Here is an 18,015-nt window from a genome sequence, read left to right as displayed (position 1 = left end):
TTTTTTAAGATTTTATTTATTAATTTGACAGAGAGAGACAGCCAGCGAGAGAGGGAACACAAGCAGGGGGAGTGGGAGAGGAAGAAGCAGGCTCCTAGCAGAGGAGCCTGATTGCGGGGCTCGATCCCAGAACGCCGGGATCACGCCCTGAGCCGAAGGCAGATGCTTAACCGCTGTGCCACCCAGGCGCCCCAGCTTTCTTCTTTTTAAAATATAGGAATTGGGGCTCCTGGGTGGCTCAGTCAGTTGGGTGTCCAACTCTTGGTTTTGGTTCAGGTCATGGTCTCAGGGTTGTGGGATGGAGCCCCACATTGGGCTCTGCGCTCGGTGTGGAGTCGGCTTGGGTTTCTCTCCCTCTCCTTCTCCCTCATGGTCTTTCTCTCTCTCAAATACTAAAATATTAAAAAAATAAGATAGAATCTAGGCATTTAGTGCTATAAAGTCCCCACTAAGAACTGCTTTAGCACCACAAGTCATGATTGGTTGTGTTTTTATTTTTCAGTTAAAAACATTTTTTTTTTGGTTTAAACTATTTTCTAATTTATTTGAAAAATTTCTTCTTTGAGTCATAGGTTATTTAGAAATTTGTTATTTATCTTCTAAATATTTGGGGATTCTCCAGGTCTCTTTCTGTTACTGACTTCTAATTTAATTCCACTGTGGTCAGAGAACATATTTTGTATGACTTGATTCCTTTCAACTTTACTGAGCCTTGTTTTATGACTCAGGATATGGTCTATCTTGGTATCTTTGTACACTTGAAAAGAACATATATTCTATTGATATTGATAGAATGTTATATAAATGTCGATTATGTTCAAGTTGGTTGAAAGTGTTATTCATGTCTTTTATAGCTTTATTGATTTTTCTGTTTATTTCTATCATTTATTGAGAGGGTTATTGAAACCTCTGACTATAATTGTGGATTTATCTATTTCTTCTTGCAGTTCTAAAGGTTTTTCTTCATGCACTTTAAAGCTCTGTTATAAGGTCCGGAAACATTTAGGACACACATACTCTTCATAAATTGACATATTATGAAATGACTGTGTCTTCCCTGATAATATTCTGAGCTCTGAAATCTACCATATTTAATATAAATATAGCCATTTCAGCATTTCAGAAAAATCTACATTGGCATGGTATCTTCTTCCATTCTTTTCTTTTTAACCTACTTGTGTCTTATATTTAAAGTTGGTTTCTTGTAGGCTGCATATAGTTGGGTCTTACTTTTTTATCCAATTTGACAATCTTGGCATTTTAATTGAGGAATTAGACAATTTACATTTGTTGTGATTATTGATATGGCTGGGTTTAAATCCACCATCTGCTCTTTGTTTTCTATTTGTCCTAGCTCTTCTTTGCTCCTTTCCCCCACTCTTTTTCTGCCTACTTTTGGATTAGGTTTTATGATTTCTTTATATCCCCTTAGTTGGTTTATTAGCTGTCACTCTTTGTTGTCCTATTTTGGTGATTGGTTTGAGGTTCACATACACATCTTTAACCTACCATCGTCTTCCATTGATGTTATACCACTTTAGGGGTAGTGGATAAACCCTACAACAGTATGCTTTCATTTCTTCTCTCCCGACCTTTTTTGTTATTGTTGTCATACATTTTTTCTACATATGTTATAAAACCCATAATGCATGGTTATTATTATAGCTTTTAACAGTTATCTTCTAAAGAGACTTGAAAAATCCCTTCCAAAATCTTTATACTTACTCATGTAGCTACAATTTCTGATGTCCTTCATATTTTCCCCTCCATCTCTCCTCTCTTTTTCAGGAACTTTTACTACACATATTAGGCTGCTTGAAGTTATCCCATTGTTGAGTGATGCTCTATTCCAACCTTTTCAGTCTTCTTTGTATGGTTCACTTTGAGTTATTTCTATTGCTAAACCTTCAATTTCACTAATTCTTTCCTCTGCCGTGGATAACATCCTCTTAGTCCCATCCAGGATATTCTCATCGCAGACCTAACAGTTTTTGCCTCTAGTTTGATATGGGTCTTCTCTATGCCACTATGTAACATGTTCAGTCTTTCTTCTAGCTTCTTAAACATACAGAATAGTTTTAATCATGGCTTCAAAGTTCTTGACTACTAATTTTATCATCTGTATCACTTCTGGATCAATTTCAGCTGTTTGATTTTTCTTATTATAGATCGTATTTCTCTGCTTTTTGCATACTTGGTAATTTTTTAAAAGATTTTATTTATTTATTTGAGAGAGAGAATGAGCAAGCGAGAGAGGGAGGGAGGGAGAGGGAGAAGCAGACTCCCTGCTGAGCCCGATGCAGGGCTTGATCCCAGGACCCCGGGATCATGACCTGATCCGAAGGTAGACGCTCAACTGATTGAGCCACCCAGGCACTCCTCATACTTGATCATTTTTGATTGGAAACTGTGAAATTTATCTTGTTTGCTACTAGGTGTAGCAAATTTATCTTGTTTGCTACTAGGTGTTTTTGTACTGTAGTAAGTTTCTTGATCTGGGATCTAACGTGGAAATAGTCTGATTCATTTGGGTCTTGCTTCTAAGCTTTGTTAGATGAGATCAGAGTGGCATGTTGTTTAGGACTCATTTTTCCCTGCTACCGAGTCAAAACCCATCTGAGTACTCTATCCAAATGCTGTGAATTATGAGGATTTCCACATCGGCTGGCAGGAACTAGCACTATTTTCTGCCCTAGAGCTCTGAGGATTCTGCCTCTAATCCTTTCATGTTGCTTTTTCTCCAGACACAGACTTTCCTCAAATGTGCACACTGATCAGTACTTAGCCAGGACTTGAGAGTCCCTAGGCAGAGCCAGAGTCCAGAGTCCATTCTGTGCAGCCCTCTCCTCCTCTCTCTGATACCCTGCCTTGTGAACTCAGGGAGATCACTGATCACTGGACTCCACTTGGACACTCCTTCCCTATGCTGGTCTGGAAATGTTCTCCAGGCAGGAAACTGGGGCAACTGTACGGCTTACCTCATTTGTTTCTTGAATCTCAGGGGTCACTATCCTTTGCTGCTTGATGTCGACCATCTTGAAAATTGTTTGACTGAATTTTAAGTTGTTTCAGAAAAGAGGGCAAACCCAGTATCTACGAATTCATCTTGCTGGAAACAGAAAAGCTCAACTTCGTTTACCTGGGAATGAAACAATCTGTGGGCCAGTGTCAAGAATTAGAGGAATCCACTGATTTTTTTTTTAATGGTATTGCTTAGCAATTTCACAAGGACATAATGATTACTAAAGAGAAAAGCAATAGTAATTCTACAATTCATTAATTCATCCAAAGGCAGCAAATGGAAACCATGACCCACTCAAGGTAACAGCAATGCCTGCAGAAAAAAACCCCCCAAACCACCCCAAAATCCCAAAAAACATGGCCCTCCCCCCAACTGCAGGAATTCCAAGCTCTCCTGACAGGTGCTCAGGCAGAAGCACCACAGGTTGCCAAAAGTTGCACGATGGCCAAGCATCTCAACCAGGACTTAGAATTCCCATTGACTTTCCCCATGCCTTTAACTTGTGAATAGCTACGCTGGGTAGCCCTTTCTAACTCAGTAGGTCACTATCCTTGCATGTGAAAGAAATCTAGGGAATTCTGTGTTGAAGAACAGACCTTCATTTTTATTTTTTTATTATTTTTTTATTAATTTTTTTAAAAGATTTTATTTATATTCGACAGAGATAGAGACAGCCAGCGAGAGAGGGAACACAAGCAGGGGGAGTGGGAGAGGAAGAAGCAGGCTCACAGCGGAGGAGCCTGATGTGGGGCTCGATCCCATAACGCCGGGATCACGCCCTGAGCCGAAGGCAGACGCTTAACGACTGTGCCACCCAGGCGCCCCAGACCTTCATTTTTAGATCCATAGACCCTTAGAGAGAATGCTGCCCAGAGGCTTGGGCACTTGGTCTCTAGGAAGCAGCTCTGACGCCAGTAGCCGAGATACAGACTGAGGCTTGGCTTAATAAGCCTACAGATGGTCATGGATCACCTTCATATAAGTCCCCAAGGTCCTGTTTCCTGTTCCGAGACAGCTAAGCCAAGTGTACCTCGAATATTCTATTTGTTCTTGACAGAAGTTTAGCTGTAAGACAAAATGAACATCTTTGATTAAGAATCTAATCGGAGGGGTGCCTGGGTGGCACAGCGGTTAAGCATCTGCCTTCGGCTCAGGGCGTGATCCCGGCGTTATGGGATCGAGCCCCACATCAGGCTCCTCCGCTGTGAGCCTGCTTCTTCCTCTCCCACTCCCCCTGCTTGTGTTCCCTCTCTCGCTGGCTGTCTCTGTCTCTCTTAAATAAATAAATAAAATCTTTTAAAAAAAAAAGAATCTAATCGGAAATTAGCTTTTAGATTAGACTAGCTCTACCTGCTCAGTTAAGTTGCTCTCATGCCCTGATCAACATTACATGACCAACTGAGTAGAGCTGAGCCCTTTCTCACTCCAGACCAACCAATCTAATCACTTGGGTATAAAGTACTCTTTATAAGCCAGATAAGTCATTGGGTAGAAACATGAGTTGCAGAGAAGCCCAAGGTGCATTCTGATTTTATTTCTAAGAGGCAAGTGGATGGACCGCCATCATGACAAGGCTCATCTCTACAATAAAAATCAAGACTAGAAGCTTCTTCAGAGGGAGGGTTTTAACTTCTGTGTATCATTAGCAGGTTCCAATTTCAGGCCCAGGGCATTTTGAGACCTCGCTTTAACATGGATTGCTGAAAAGTGAAATCTCAACCTGCATACGCACCATTCTATTGGGGAAAATTGCGCAAGTAGGGCATTAGGGACAACCAATGGCAATTACGGACAGATCTTGGGAGGTGGGAGGAGGCAGGGCCTGCCTGGTTTGCACCTTTGAGCTATAGGCACTGTTTTCTGAGGCCGAGCAATAGCCTCAAACGGACCACGTGTTCCTGCTACTCGTTAGTCCTTCAGAGACCATAGGCACCCATGGTTTGGCAGAGCCCCATCAGGTGACTTCCAATAATTGATTTCTATGGCTGAATATGTGAAGATAAACTATTTACAACGAGTTTGACTGTGGATATTTCTCTTACCTAGTGAACATTCACTGCACAAGCTGACCCATCAGGCCTATCTTTTTAAGTTGTAATATTCTGAGAAAGATTTTACCTCTGGCCAGCCATTTCATTGGTTTGGGGGCATAAACAACTAACAGAGCAAGTGACTCAGATCTTACAACAGACTCAATTTTAGCTCTTCGACTGTAGCCATATACTAATGAGGACAAGAATCATCATATACAGTAAAAGAGAAATGGGTCAGGAATGGGGAACTTCACACTCTGCTCTCACTTCAATAAACAATGATGATAGAAGTACTACCAGGTTTATAGACAGTATCTCATTTAAACCTCAACAAATCTAGATGAATGTATTATCACTCACCCTCTGTATCGAGGATGCAATTGGGGCTCAGAGAGGTGAAGTGACTTGTCTGAAATCACACAGCTAGGATAGGATTCTCTTGCAGATAATACCCATGATCTTAACTAATAAACTCAACTCGCTAGACTGACTCACTTTTGTCTCCACTCCCTTCTGTGTTCAAGGAAGGAATCACACTGGATAATCTTCAGCACTAAAATGCCAGGCTTCTATGGTTCCCACATGGGCCAGCTTTGCTGTGTGACAGGGCCACAGAAGGGACCGCCTTGTCCCTGAACACACATCTGACAGCCAGCAACACACTCGGTGGGAGAAGGGCTTGGGTGACAAGTGTGTGGCTGGCACAGCCAGACTGGTACGCAATAGGAGAAAGCATGATGTGCCTGCCGTATGATGGTGTCCTGGCAGGGGACCCACACACAGGAGGTATGACATGTCAATACATGCTTCTGGATGGTGACCACTGGTCCCACCATCTTGATGCCAACAACCACACAGCAGCCTGAGCACCACTTGGCTGGCACGGCTCTGACATGACGTTTATTCCTCTTTCCAGAACGGCTCAAAACGAGAAAAGAAAACCGTACAGACAAGAGTCAGGGGTCAGCCAGGCCAGAGGCCTGAAGCCCTCGTGTAGCGAAGAGGCTCCAGACACGAGTTTAGCTCCCAACGATTGCTGCTACTTGAAAAACAGTGTCTCCTCCCTTGGGGCCTGGGCAGGAGGGGTTCGGGCCGCACCGTCCCATCGCCCATATGCAGAACCTTGAAAATCATTATAGCAGTTTCATTTCTCTACGCTGGGGCACCTCTTGTTCCCTAAAACACAGAAAACGAAAGTGATTTAAAAGCAAACATCTCAAGACTTGAGAATGCGAAATGCTTCTGAAAATGCTGGCTGGTGACAATCAAGTCGTTCCATCAGCTCATACAGCCCGTCAGCTGCAGCCAGGGACTCCAAATTCAGCATGCCAGCCCTCCCTGCTGCTCCTGCACCCCCTGGCCAGCTGGAGAGCTCTCGAAGGTAAGATTAGCAAGGGCAGGGCCAGAGAGAGTCTTGGGTGAGGTGGGAGCCGTGCAGCTGGCTGTTCTCCCTGCAGGGACAGAAACCTGTTGACTCAACAATGGGGGATCCAGGCTCCTTTCCCTGGGGCCAGCCCTGCACCCTCCTGGGCAGGATGAGGCTGAAGGGGCAAACAAGGCCCAGGGGTCTTTCAGCCAGAGGCCTTGTCCCTCCTTTGGGAGGGATGTGAGTGCTGCTGGTCAGCTCTGGGAGTGATGATAACACATGGGCACGTGCCCAGGGCAGGGGGCGCTGGGGCTCCTCTACGAGATGTCCTGTGCCTACCTGCCCTGTAAGATGGGTAGGATCTGCCCTATTTGAGTTTGGACCAGATGACACGACCGGCTCCAGCCAGTAAGAATCAAAGAGCCTCACACGCAGGTGTCCCCGTGGCCGGCGTATGCTCATCGTCACAGAGTGCCACAGGCAGCTGCTCCTGCTCCAGCCCCCAGCCAGTGCCCTCCTGGGGCAACCGCAGTGAGGGCTGGCGGGGGCTCTGGTCGGCTCGGGCAGGCAGCACTTGGAGCTAGCCTCTAGGCCCCTGGTGTGCTGGGCTCTTGACCGGCCCCCCCCAACCCTCGTCATCTCCTGCTGGGGTCTGGCTGCCGAGCAAGTCCTAGCTTCTGGCTGGGAAGCTACTCTGGATGGCGTTGACTCCACTGTTCCTGACTCGCGCTGTCTTGGCGCTGGCAGGGGCTGACAGACAAGGCGGACACGGCCCCTGCTCTCTGGGAACTGACTTTTTGGAGGACGGGAGGCAGGGGACAGGCTAGATAAACGAATCTGACGGCTGATTACACACATAGTAGTAATTGTGACACATGCTTCAACATAGTGTGGTACAACAGGAAAAAATGAGAGGGGAGCTGTACCCGAGCAGGGCAGGTGTTGGGGGACAGGGGAATTATTTAACCGAGCCCTGTGGGCAAGTGAGCACGGCAGGACGACGCAAAGCTGTGGAGACCGAGTATGGAAGCTCCTGGGGTGGGAGGGACCATGGGCCATCTGAAGGACGGAGAGAGTGCAGGGGGCCCTTGAGAGTCAGGAGGGCAGAGAAGCCAAAAGAGGGGGCAGGCGAGGTAGGAGGGACCAGATGTGGGACCTGCAGGCTAGGTCTCTAGGACTCTAGACAGAAGGCCAGGCCAAACTGGGACTGTGGACACCGACCTCGGGAAGGGCAGGCAGCAACACGTCTTCCGTGTCCCCCTAGCCCAAGACCAGCTGGGCCAGCAAGGGGAGGTCGGGGCAGGGGCAGTGCTGGGAAGACACCGTGACGGGACGGAGCCTGGCTCGCTGCCACGTGCTGCTGTGGGCTCCCGACTGCGTCCCCCTCCCGCACGCACTCTTTCCCTGCAGCTGGTGATCTAGGGTCGAAAACAATGTGGAGAATCTCCGGCCAGGGCTGTGGAATGGACGGGATTCTATTTATAAGCAGAGAGGGGCTGAACAATGGAGCAACTGCCGCCTCAGTGGGTCTGTGGCCTGACCTCCGGTGGGACTCTGGAAAGCCTCAAAGCCAGACCCCGGAAGAGACGGCACAGGAAGGAGGGGATTAGGCTGCTCAAGGGCATGAAGCCAGCTGCTTCCTCCAGCGTCTGATCACCTTCATCAGAGAGCGGCTAGTGAGCCCCCATCTGCCTTTGCTGTGCACCAACGGGAGCTGAACAGATTCGGCCTCTGCCCCGCCTCCCTCCCCGGGGGGTGCGGTATAGACGAGGACCAGGACCACGTACCAGGTCGGAGCCAGAAGAATGGGAGCAAGTAACCACACGATAGGCAGCACGTTTGCTGTGGTCCATGTCCAAGGCTGGACAGGTGCATGGCAGTGTCCCTGGCACAAGCAGGCGGGTATTTCTTCTAATATAATGACTACATCGGGGGAGAAAAATCGTGAGAACCGATGGTGGACGGCCTGGGGCTGGCAGAGGGCAGGGGCGTGGGGCGCCAGGCTGGGCAGGGGGCACTGCCCAGGTTCCTTCTGGCTCTATCAACATCCGGTTTAAGACTCAGCAAATGGCTTACTCTCCTGGCTTCATGCTCTCATCTGGCATATGTGGGTCACAGGATCTAGCTTGTAGGTTAAACGTGAAAATGTCCGTGAAGTGCTTAGGACAGACAGGACCTGGCACATAGTAAATCTCCTGTGAGTTATCACCACTATTATAATGGAATACAAAAGAGGAATGTGTGTTAGAAACACACCCCCAGGAAGTAAGCTATGCTTCTGCCCAGTGACACCGACGATGAAGCAGCTCCCAGCATGAGTTCCGAGGAATCTGGCTCCAGCAGCAAAGTTCCCTGGTCAGAAAGATTTGGGAAATGGCAGACTATTTCATCTTTCTGATTTACAAAGCAAATTTGCATATTAAAGGCTCAAAAGAGGCCTTCGGTATGAAAATCTGTTCAATTTCGTTCTGTCCATTCTCCTCCCCAACTTAGCTCACCACAGAACCCTTTCCGTTTTGGCTGAATACGAACCTCTCCCAGGAATCACTTCAAACAGAGGTTTGGGGGCCAAAACAGTCCCAGGGTAACTGCTTGTTTCCACAGGCGAGCAAGACGAGAGTAGACAAACCAGGGAGAACGAGGGTAGGGGGGAGAGACGGCTCTAGACAGCCCGGGCCAGGGGTACCCTGTTTCTGCTTTCCACCCAGCAGGCAACTCCTAGAAGGAACAGGAATGTACGAATCGGCAGGCGCTCAGGGGTGCCAGCCAGGTGTTCTGGGAGACAGTGGGATGATGAAGCCAGAGGGAAGGGAGAGACTGAGACCCAAGCTCGGGAAGGTGTGGGGACGCCGCTCCTCCTCTGTCACCTTGTCATAGCCGGCTACATGGAGGAAGGAAGGAGGAGCCATGCTGGGAGGCAGGGTGAGGTCAAGGAAGGTACCCTCCCACCCCCCATGATGAACCGAGGCGGGTTTGGGAGCTGACAGCCCGCCTGTGCTGCAATATATGTCTATATCTATAGATTTCTATTGAGCAGATGGCCCAACAAGCAGCTGAAATGTAAGATGCACGTCTCTCGTTGACAATTCAGAAAGATCCCTTACCTTGGATTAATGGCAACCCCCCCGCCATGTCCATGGGAGTAAGGTCCTTTCAGACGCTCCCCTGCAGGGGAAAATATGTCTGGTTATTGCAGTTAAAAGGTTTCTAGGAATGTGGCCCACAGACCACTGTGAAGCTTAAGAACAGATTCAAGGGCCCAAGTCAGCTCTCTGACCAGAATCCCAAAGTAAAGCTGAGCACTCCTGCGTCAGAGCTTCGTTATGTGGGGGGGTGATCCCTCACCCAGTGGTGTCATGTCTTTGACGACGAGGGGCTCAACCACCACGTGGAAGATACGCCCCACTACAAACCCGGGGAGGCTGAAGCGGGAATCTAGAACTCTTTACCCCGGAGATAGGGCAAGGTCATGTGAGACAAGAAGTCTTCATTTAGTGAGAACCTAGTCTGTGCGGGGGGCTCTGCCATGTGTCATGCCCCCTGCAAGACCAGCCTTCCCATCTCCATCACCAGCGAGGGAAAGGCCCTCGGGACACCAGGTGGCCACAGATCTTGCCTGGTTCTGGTGACAGAGTCCATGATGGTTAGGATCAGGTCAACCTACCGAGTCCATACTCTTCCTGCAGTGCCGATGACCTGACCTAGAAAGTTCTCTGAAGGTTGCCAGGACCGGAGAGCAAAGGGCAAGCACCGGACACTCACGCAAACAGGCAGGACAACACAGAGGGGACCACTGCTTCAGGTCTCGAGGGCTTCACAGCCACATCAACACGCAAGGGGACCTGCACGCACACCTATTCCTCTGTCCCTGAGAAACCCATTTGCTGGCCTCTATCAGTGTTGCCATCTGAAGCACCAACTACAAACATAGGACATTTGTGCCTGGAAAAGCCAAACAAAACACAACCTCGCTCGTTAAACTGTCTTCCCGTTTTCCTTCCTGCCTCTCCTCCGCCACACCAGCAGAAATATAAATTAGGCCAGCGAGGTTGCCCACCTGCCCGCCGCAGCAAGAGCGGGTGGGCCTCGTCCGGGGCCCGAGCAGCCCCTGTGGTCCCTTCCCCTCATGGGGACCCGGGCCCCACACTGCTGCCCCTCTTCAGAAAGGGCTCCCGCCCCTGGGAGCTCGGGTTTCAGTGGATGCACACAGGCTGTGCTCGGAGATGACCCCGGCCACCTACCAGTGTAATCGACCCCAGCAAAGGCAGGCAGAGGGGCTGGGGCACCGGCAGCGCATTCCTCGGTGCTGCCGCCTGACAGCGAGCAGCGGGGGCGTTATCATGTCGGGCACAGCTGATGTGGCCTTATGGAGAGATGTCACATGCCACCTTTGCGGAGGATTAACGCAGAGAATTCGAGGTCAAGGGTTTAGGCCAAACCAGCTTCTATTTATAAAAAAGATCCTCAGGGGGGAAACAGGAGGGCAGGAGACTGGCTCGGTCGGGTGCCAGTCGGCAGGATGACACGCCGAGGCAGAAGTCTGCTCTCACCGCCCTGCCCCCTTTAAAGCGAGGCCCTCCACCCGGAGCTTTTCCCAGGGATCTGAGCGCCTGCTGTCTCTAGACGGCCCATGTGTGTGAACTAAAGAGAGCACAGGCGGGAGGAACGAGCCCCATGTCTGGCGGTGTGGATGTCGTGGGGGCTGTCCCTTGCTCCACAGCTGAGGGGGCCTCGTGTGAGAGCAGGTGGAGACAGGCTCTTTAATTCCACAAGGACCCAAACGGGTATGTGTTAAGCAGCTCAGGTCGGAGCTGAGAAGGGCAGGTGTGCTGACAGAAGACGCAGACAGACCCCTACTCTTTTTGCCTAGGCAGCACTGGGAGCAGGACAAGCCACCCAGGGACCCCAGGGACCTATTTCTGGTCTGGGGGTCCTAAAACCTGACAATGCTGCACGATGACACTCCTCTTCTGAGGGGCCTAAGAACCAGGGAGCCCAACGCCCTGGGGCGTCCAGGCCTAATTTCAGGCCTACTGAGTCGCAGTCTGCAGGACTGGGGCTCGAGGGCCTGTACTTCACACACAACCTCCAGGCGAGCCTTGCAGAGTGGGCCTGGCAGAGCGGGCTGTGGCACGGGGCATCGCCCCCATAAGCTAACAGAACCAGCGAGACCACACTGGCTGTCACGGGACAGATACAATCACATGGAAAACTTTTATTAAAACATTTTAAAATAGAACTTTCCAATATGTAAAACTCTAAACAACCCTTCCTGACCCTCCCCTGCCATGACCTGAGCCAATGCACGGTCGCATCCTGGCCCGACTGGGATGTGAGGCAGTCCCTGTTTGTCGGCAACTGCCGAGGACACCACAGGCCTAAGAAGTAAAACTTGCCCAGACCTGAAAGCTACTGCACTTCACGCGCTTTGATAAGACTGAAGTTGGGGTCCCTCGGCCATGCCGGCAAACACGTGGCTGGAGTCGGCGGCGGCGGCCGTGTTGGCGTGGTGACCAATGTCACTGTCACTGGAGATAAAGGCGCTCTTCTCCATCACGCCTCTGCAGAGTCGAAGAAATCAGCTGCGGGACACACAGCACCCAGAGCCAAACCGAGAAGACGAGCTGACGGGGCTGGTCCAAGGGCGGCATCCCCGTCCTCGGCGCCCACCGGCCTATTTTCCAGGCTCGCCTCACAGCCACCTGTACTTTTACTTAAGGTGCCACGAGCTCTTCTGAAACTCAGCCCGCGTGAGGGAGCTCGTGGCGCTCCACCCAATCAAAGGCTGGCGCCTGATTCCCAATGGCAGCAAGGACACGAGTGGGAGATACCAAAAGAAGGCCACAAAGAGGTGGCAAGCCAGCACTGAACCTCTTCCCTGGGCGAGGGCCTAGGCCTGAGGAGAGCGGGGTCTTGGGAGAAGCCCCCGCCCACCCTCTCCGTCCACCCGTCGTTTCCTAGGCTGCTAACTTCCGGTGTCGCCCTTGTAGACATACCCTGCCGGCTGGCGGAAGGCCAGGACGGTTTTGCAGAGCCACAGCGATGCGGAAACCTCTCTCCCAGGCTGTGACCTGACATAACCCACATACGTTCGGCATGGAAACAGACCAGAGTTTAATAGTGGGCGGGGGCGGGGGGGCCACGACAACCAACACGAAATAGAAAATAAAACAAACAAGCAATCAAGCATCTCTAAGAGTTTTGGTTTCTGCTGTTTCTTTCTGGGTGTGTGTTTCAGTGCGAATGTTCACGGGGAAGGACTGCTCCAGTGTGGCTCAGCGAAGAGGAGCTGAGAATGTAGTTGGTCACAGGAACTGAAAGGAACACCGACACCCACTCAGCTTCTCCAGCCACCAAAGCCCTGGACAGACCTGCAAGGAAGCGCCGGGAGAGAGGCAGATCAGCGCCTGCTCTGAGGAAGGGCTTCGGGGTTCATGCAACTGCCCGTGGGCCAACTTCTGGGTTTTAATGTCACGTAATTACACAAAGCTTCTGAGACCCTAACAGGGACTAAGGAACAACATCTCTTGGGTCCTGCCCTCCAGTCTTCGCTCATCGGAAGGCACACTGCTCTCCCTCACACGTGGCCCTCAGAGGCAGCCAGGCCTGGCACCTCCTGCCGAGACCAGCAGGTCCACGAAACCCAAAACCTCTGCTGAACCCCCATGCTTCCATGACAAGCTTATAAAACAGGAAAATTGGATACAAATGGACAAATAGAGCAAAAGTTAGTAGTGTAATATTTTCACATACCACACAATCCTCCCTCCTTATTTAACGGCTGGAAACTGGAGGTGGATACTTACGAGTTAGACGATCCAAAGCTGAATCCTGAAAAAGACAGGAAGGTGGGCTGAAGCGAGTGCACGCACACTTGAGAGGCGGAGGGGGGTCCCGGGCCTCCCCGTGTCCCTCCCTTCACTCCCTGTAGAGAGCCCCGCTGCCCTCCGCCCCAAGGCCAGGTGGGGCGGGGAAGGTGAAGGGCCTTGTTGGCATTTCAGGGTTCTTCCCTCCCCGGCGCCCGCTGTGGGCAGTGGGTCCCCGGCACGGCGCCTCCCACTCAGCTGCACTGGGGCCACACGGACCCCCTTCGTTAGGAAATCATGTCTTTCTTTTCCCATCCATTTGCTGCTTCTTGGAGAAACAAGACACTTGGGTTCTAGGCCCGGCTCTGTGGCTCCCTCTCTGGCCCTTTGGGCAAATGGGCCTCCATGGGGTTTTTGTCTTCATTTTTAAAATCATGACGGTGCCTGACTTCTGTGCCTCATAAATGTGTTGCAGGGATAAAAGCAGAACACACGTCTTCCACTATCTGAGGAAGCGGGGGTTCAACAAATCAAAGACATTTCACCAAGTCCCTATATCTTATTGTTGGCGTTTGCCGCCTTGGATTTTTAAACCAAGGTCTAGTAAGATGATTACTATTTTGGGTTCTTGTCTTGAGAGAAAAATCAAGGCAGTCATTTCTTTCTTTGGTAAGAAATGGCACAACGTTACACATCTAATTAAAGCCTGAAAAGAACATTTTGTCTTTCACCCACTTTCAGCCTTCAAAACACAACACTGCATCGCCAGGTAAAAACCACTCATTTCTCTGGGGGCAGGGACAGGGGAAGGCATTTACTCAGGAAAAGGCAGAAGGGACAACAGTGAGGGAACCACGTCTGGCCACCTACCTCCTCCACCCGATCCGAAGCCAGAGAATCCCCCGCTCTGGGTCCCAAAACCAGAGGTCTGCTGGGACAGTGACCCGAAAGTCGGCGCGTTCTGACTTGCGAGGGTGCCGAAGGACGTGGTGTTGCTGCTGCCCCCAAACCTGGGTTCCGGGGAGAAGGCGGTCGGCGGTGAGTGCGGCTGCACAGGCACCGGCTGCCCGCAGGGCCTCGGGCTGCACGCCACGCACAGACTGAGGGGACACGCGTGGTTGAAAGTAGTGGCCTCTCAGAAAGAGCAGGCTAGAGCCCAGAGCGAATCTCAGCTTTCGGAAGGAAGAGGACAGGCACGCGATATAAAAGCTAACTGGCCCAGGGTTTTAGGTTTTCTCTACTGTGTGGAAATTCCAGCTCCTCTGGAAATCGAACAGCATGACATTTTTTGCTCTATCGCCAATAATTCTTGGATTTCATCCCATCATTTTAGCATTTCTCATTTATCGACAACCTCTTTCCCCCAATTTATTTGTCCTCAGCTCCTCTTTGGATCTTGATTCCACTGACTTTTCATGACAAGGTGAGGGGTCTTCTGGAAGTAGACCCTCGGAGCGGTCCCGACTGGTCCTGCTCTATTCCTCCGCCTGCTCTGGGCCTCACACAAACAGTGAGAGCTCCTCAGATATCTGCCAGGGGCAGATCAGGGACCTGGGGAAAGGTGATGGGCTCTTCTGGAGTTCTCGTACCAGAGTTGGTACTTGTCAGCCCTCTTTGACAAAATGGAACTAACCAGCCAGTTGGATTTATGTGGGTGAGCCCCCACCTCTGCCCAAGGCAGAATATACTTTTCTACTAGTAAAGAAAATAGCAGGTTTCAAATAAATAAATAAAACCTCAAGATTCCCCGTCAACCCCAAATCCTCCAACCCTGCAATACTCTGTGCTGGGCGGTCACCGGAGACATCAGTGTCCGTCGGAACCTGCCAAGAATACTGGTTTAAGTTGGTCCCAACTCTCCTTTAAAAGCTTTCCTTAACTTTAATTCTTGGGGCTTCCTGAGGGAAACTTAAAAGAACCATTAGTCTCTATATGAAGTCCAGGAAGCAATCTATCAATTTGCTCACTTTCTGGAAACTTGCCAGCATTTCCTCACCAGCATCTTTCATGGGGGGGAAGGGTATGAGTAAAAACATACTTTAGTTTACTTTCAAGATAAAGATGCTACCACTTTGCCAAGACTCACCCCAAGTACCCCGACCATTTCCCCAAACAAAGCCCACCTCCTCCCCCCGTTGAGCTTTACGCATCCCGCGTCCTGTGGCCAGGGCCACCAGACAGTGACTTCAGACACTGATACGTCCTCTGAACGAGGCCCTTCGTAGTCATCACCACAGACATTTTATCGGGACTCTGTGGTGTGGTGAAGGCTATTTATTTTCTCCTTGGGGTTTTGGCAACCAGATTGAATTTCTGGGGCCCTTAAAAGCCAATCCCTAATATGGCATTTTCAAGGGAGGATGTGCACGAGGCGGTAAGAGCAGCTTTGAAAGCGGGGCAGTCACCGAGACTCTGAAACGTGCCCAATGCGGAAGCTGGGCCCTGGGGCTGTGAACCGAATATCCACTGTGGGGGTCTCAAGTGCAGCAAGGGACACAAGGAGTGATCTGCTCAGGGACAATGGGTCAGCGACACAACAGACCCAAGAGGAAAGCATGTGGCAAAAACTATTCGTTTTGAATTCCCTAACAGAAGTCACCCCACAAGGCGCAGGCCTGGCTCTAAAGTAGCCAGGATGGGACTGTTTTTCTTCCTTAAATCATCCTTTAGTTCCACCAGGAGAACAGGGGCCTGCCAATCGGTACTCTACGTTTTTGGGCGACGGCAACACAGCTCGTGCCTATCCGCACAGCCGACAGTCTGGCTTAGGAGAGATGAGCCTTCCCCAAGGAGGATTTCAAAGTGGATTGGTGTATTTCAACGGAGGGGGGCTCAGCTCAGTCAACAGTGGGGGAAACGCAAGAACTGTCTTTCTGAAACAGGAGTCCCGGGCCCCGTGCTTCCGGCGCTGCCCAGGCCTCTCCCCAGGGGCTTACCCGAATCCTCCCGCGCTGGCAGCCGCAGTACCCTCTCCGAACACTTTGCCTCCCGTCGAGCCCAGAGGGCTTGTAAAGGCTGGGGCTGAACCGAATGCTGGCACCCCTCCAAACCCAGGGGATCCCCCAAAAGTAGGAGGGCTGCCAAACACTGGAGCAGCACCGAAGCCACCTGAGCAAAACAGAGGCAAACAGAAACAGGGAAAAAGAAAGGGGACAGGAAGAGAAGACAATGAACGGTGAGAAACCAAATCAGAAGAGGAAGGAAAAAGGGGGAAATAGGTTAGAAATTCAAATTCGAAAAACTGTGACTGGGGGCGACAGCCTTTCTAAATACCAAGCCACCCCCTCCATTTCTAGCAGAGGGGTCGGGTCCACCAGGGGAGCTCCTTGGAGCCCTACGAACCCCGCAGATCCCGTTTGTCTGTGAGACCCTCGATCCCTCCCATGGGCAAGCTGGACGTATCGGCTCCCAGTCTCGTGGAATCAGACTGTCACCAAGAACCAGCCTGGCGCATTTCTGACCTCTTCCCAGCCCCACTGTGCCATTGTGAGGCTCCTCACTGAAAAAGCATTCTTGAAAACTCCGACCCCTGCCCAGTTGTCAAAGATGACAGATGTTGTTACTGTCACAACACAGGTAAGGCTTCCAGCTTCATGAGAACCCACATTATAAAGCCAGAGGCTCAAAGTCTCCTCTTGGGGAGAGCCTACGAACTGGGTTACAGAAGAGATGGAGAGGCGCACGGCACTGGTGCTCAGCCAGGGGCTTTTTATTTATTTAAAGCCTTATGGCTCTCACATCTCTCTCCACAGTCTCCCCACACGGAAGAATTTCTTAAAAAATGCTTTCTCTCTGCAGTCAAGAGCTACTCCTCAATAAAAAAGCACACCGAATTTCCTCTCTGGAGGAAGGCGGCTGGATAAATGTGATAGAACAATCCATCAGCTCTGAGGAGAGCCACCAGAGCCACTGACGTCCCCTGCTGCTCACGTGAACAGAGGCGGTGGGCCAGGGGCAGGCACACTCGGGCCACCATGCCGAGGGTCAGGTGCGCCAAGGCGGCCTCCTTGGATTGGCGGATTTGCCCACCGGGCGGAAAGACCAACCGTCCTTCCCTGACTATTCCTTCTGCTCCCGAGGGGGTTCCCAAACCCCAAGATACTGTGTACATCATTTAAGGCCATGAGCAGAGACGCTCAGCGAGTGTCCGTTGAACAGAACGGAATAAACTGCTCTAAGAAATGTGCTCTAGAAAGGAGTATTTCTTAAAATGAGTACGGGCCTAAGGAGCTACATGCTAAAGGGAATGACAGAGGCCTTGGCACAAGGAAAGAGGCGCCAGGGACACTATTCTCGCCCCTTGAGGAAAGTGAGTCTTGCTCTCAGAGGCACCAATCAGGCCTTCTCACATAAGCATCACCACACCACGAGCTTCTGCTACCCGAATCAGGAAACATCAGACTCTGGGCAGGAAAAGCTGCTAGCTGAATTCTTTCGTTATTTGTCATTTTGTGATTCAATCACGTGCTTACTTATCATTGTTACTGAAGACACTTTTTGCTAAAGCTCACGTTTGGGTTAACATTCTAGATTTTCAAACCTTGAGTGAAATTCCAAGCCATGATAATGGAGACTGTTGGGTTACAAATATGAGAGACTGGAAAAAAAAAAGTGCTAAAAAACCCTTGCAGTTGAATTATTTACGACCGACCACAGATCTAGTTACACTTTCTTCCTAGACACACGTGGCTGGATCTGGTGCCATGTGCACAATATTACTCCGACTTCTTGGTGGAAGGTGAGTGAAAAATGAGAAGTCACAATGATACAGGAAGTACACTGGACAGG

The 18,015-nt window shown here is 50.4% G+C and overlaps 1 protein-coding gene and 1 long non-coding RNA gene across 6 annotated transcripts in view; one reads left to right on the top strand and one right to left on the bottom strand.

Moving 5' to 3' along the window:
• Positions 1-4,332: 4,332 nt before the first annotated feature.
• Positions 4,333-12,408, top strand: LOC117803043. The gene is made up of 2 exons (XR_004626618.1): positions 4,333-6,436; positions 7,832-12,408. It is a non-coding gene; the product is annotated as an uncharacterized LOC117803043 (long non-coding RNA).
• Positions 12,409-12,647: 239 nt separating this feature from the next.
• Positions 12,648-18,015, bottom strand: part of LOC100466970 (nuclear pore complex protein Nup214) — an 82,234-nt gene continuing 76,866 nt past the window's right edge. For all 5 annotated transcript variants that reach the window (XM_034664687.1, XM_034664689.1, XM_034664688.1 and 2 more), the window contains 4 exons: positions 16,164-16,335; positions 14,098-14,237; positions 13,228-13,252; positions 12,648-12,792 (listed from right to left, as the gene is read on the bottom strand). In XM_034664687.1, the coding sequence (XP_034520578.1) occupies positions 12,759-12,792; positions 13,228-13,252; positions 14,098-14,237; positions 16,164-16,335 (371 nt within the window). In that variant the 3' untranslated portion in view covers positions 12,648-12,758. The remainder of the gene's footprint in view (positions 12,793-13,227; positions 13,253-14,097; positions 14,238-16,163; positions 16,336-18,015) is intronic.

Source organism: Ailuropoda melanoleuca, chromosome 7 (genome assembly GCF_002007445.2).
Source record: "Ailuropoda melanoleuca isolate Jingjing chromosome 7, ASM200744v2, whole genome shotgun sequence".
Classification (NCBI taxonomy): domain Eukaryota; kingdom Metazoa; phylum Chordata; class Mammalia; order Carnivora; family Ursidae; genus Ailuropoda; species Ailuropoda melanoleuca.
The sequence above is the reverse complement of the archived record's forward strand: the minus strand, read 5'-3'. Positions and strand labels throughout refer to the sequence as shown.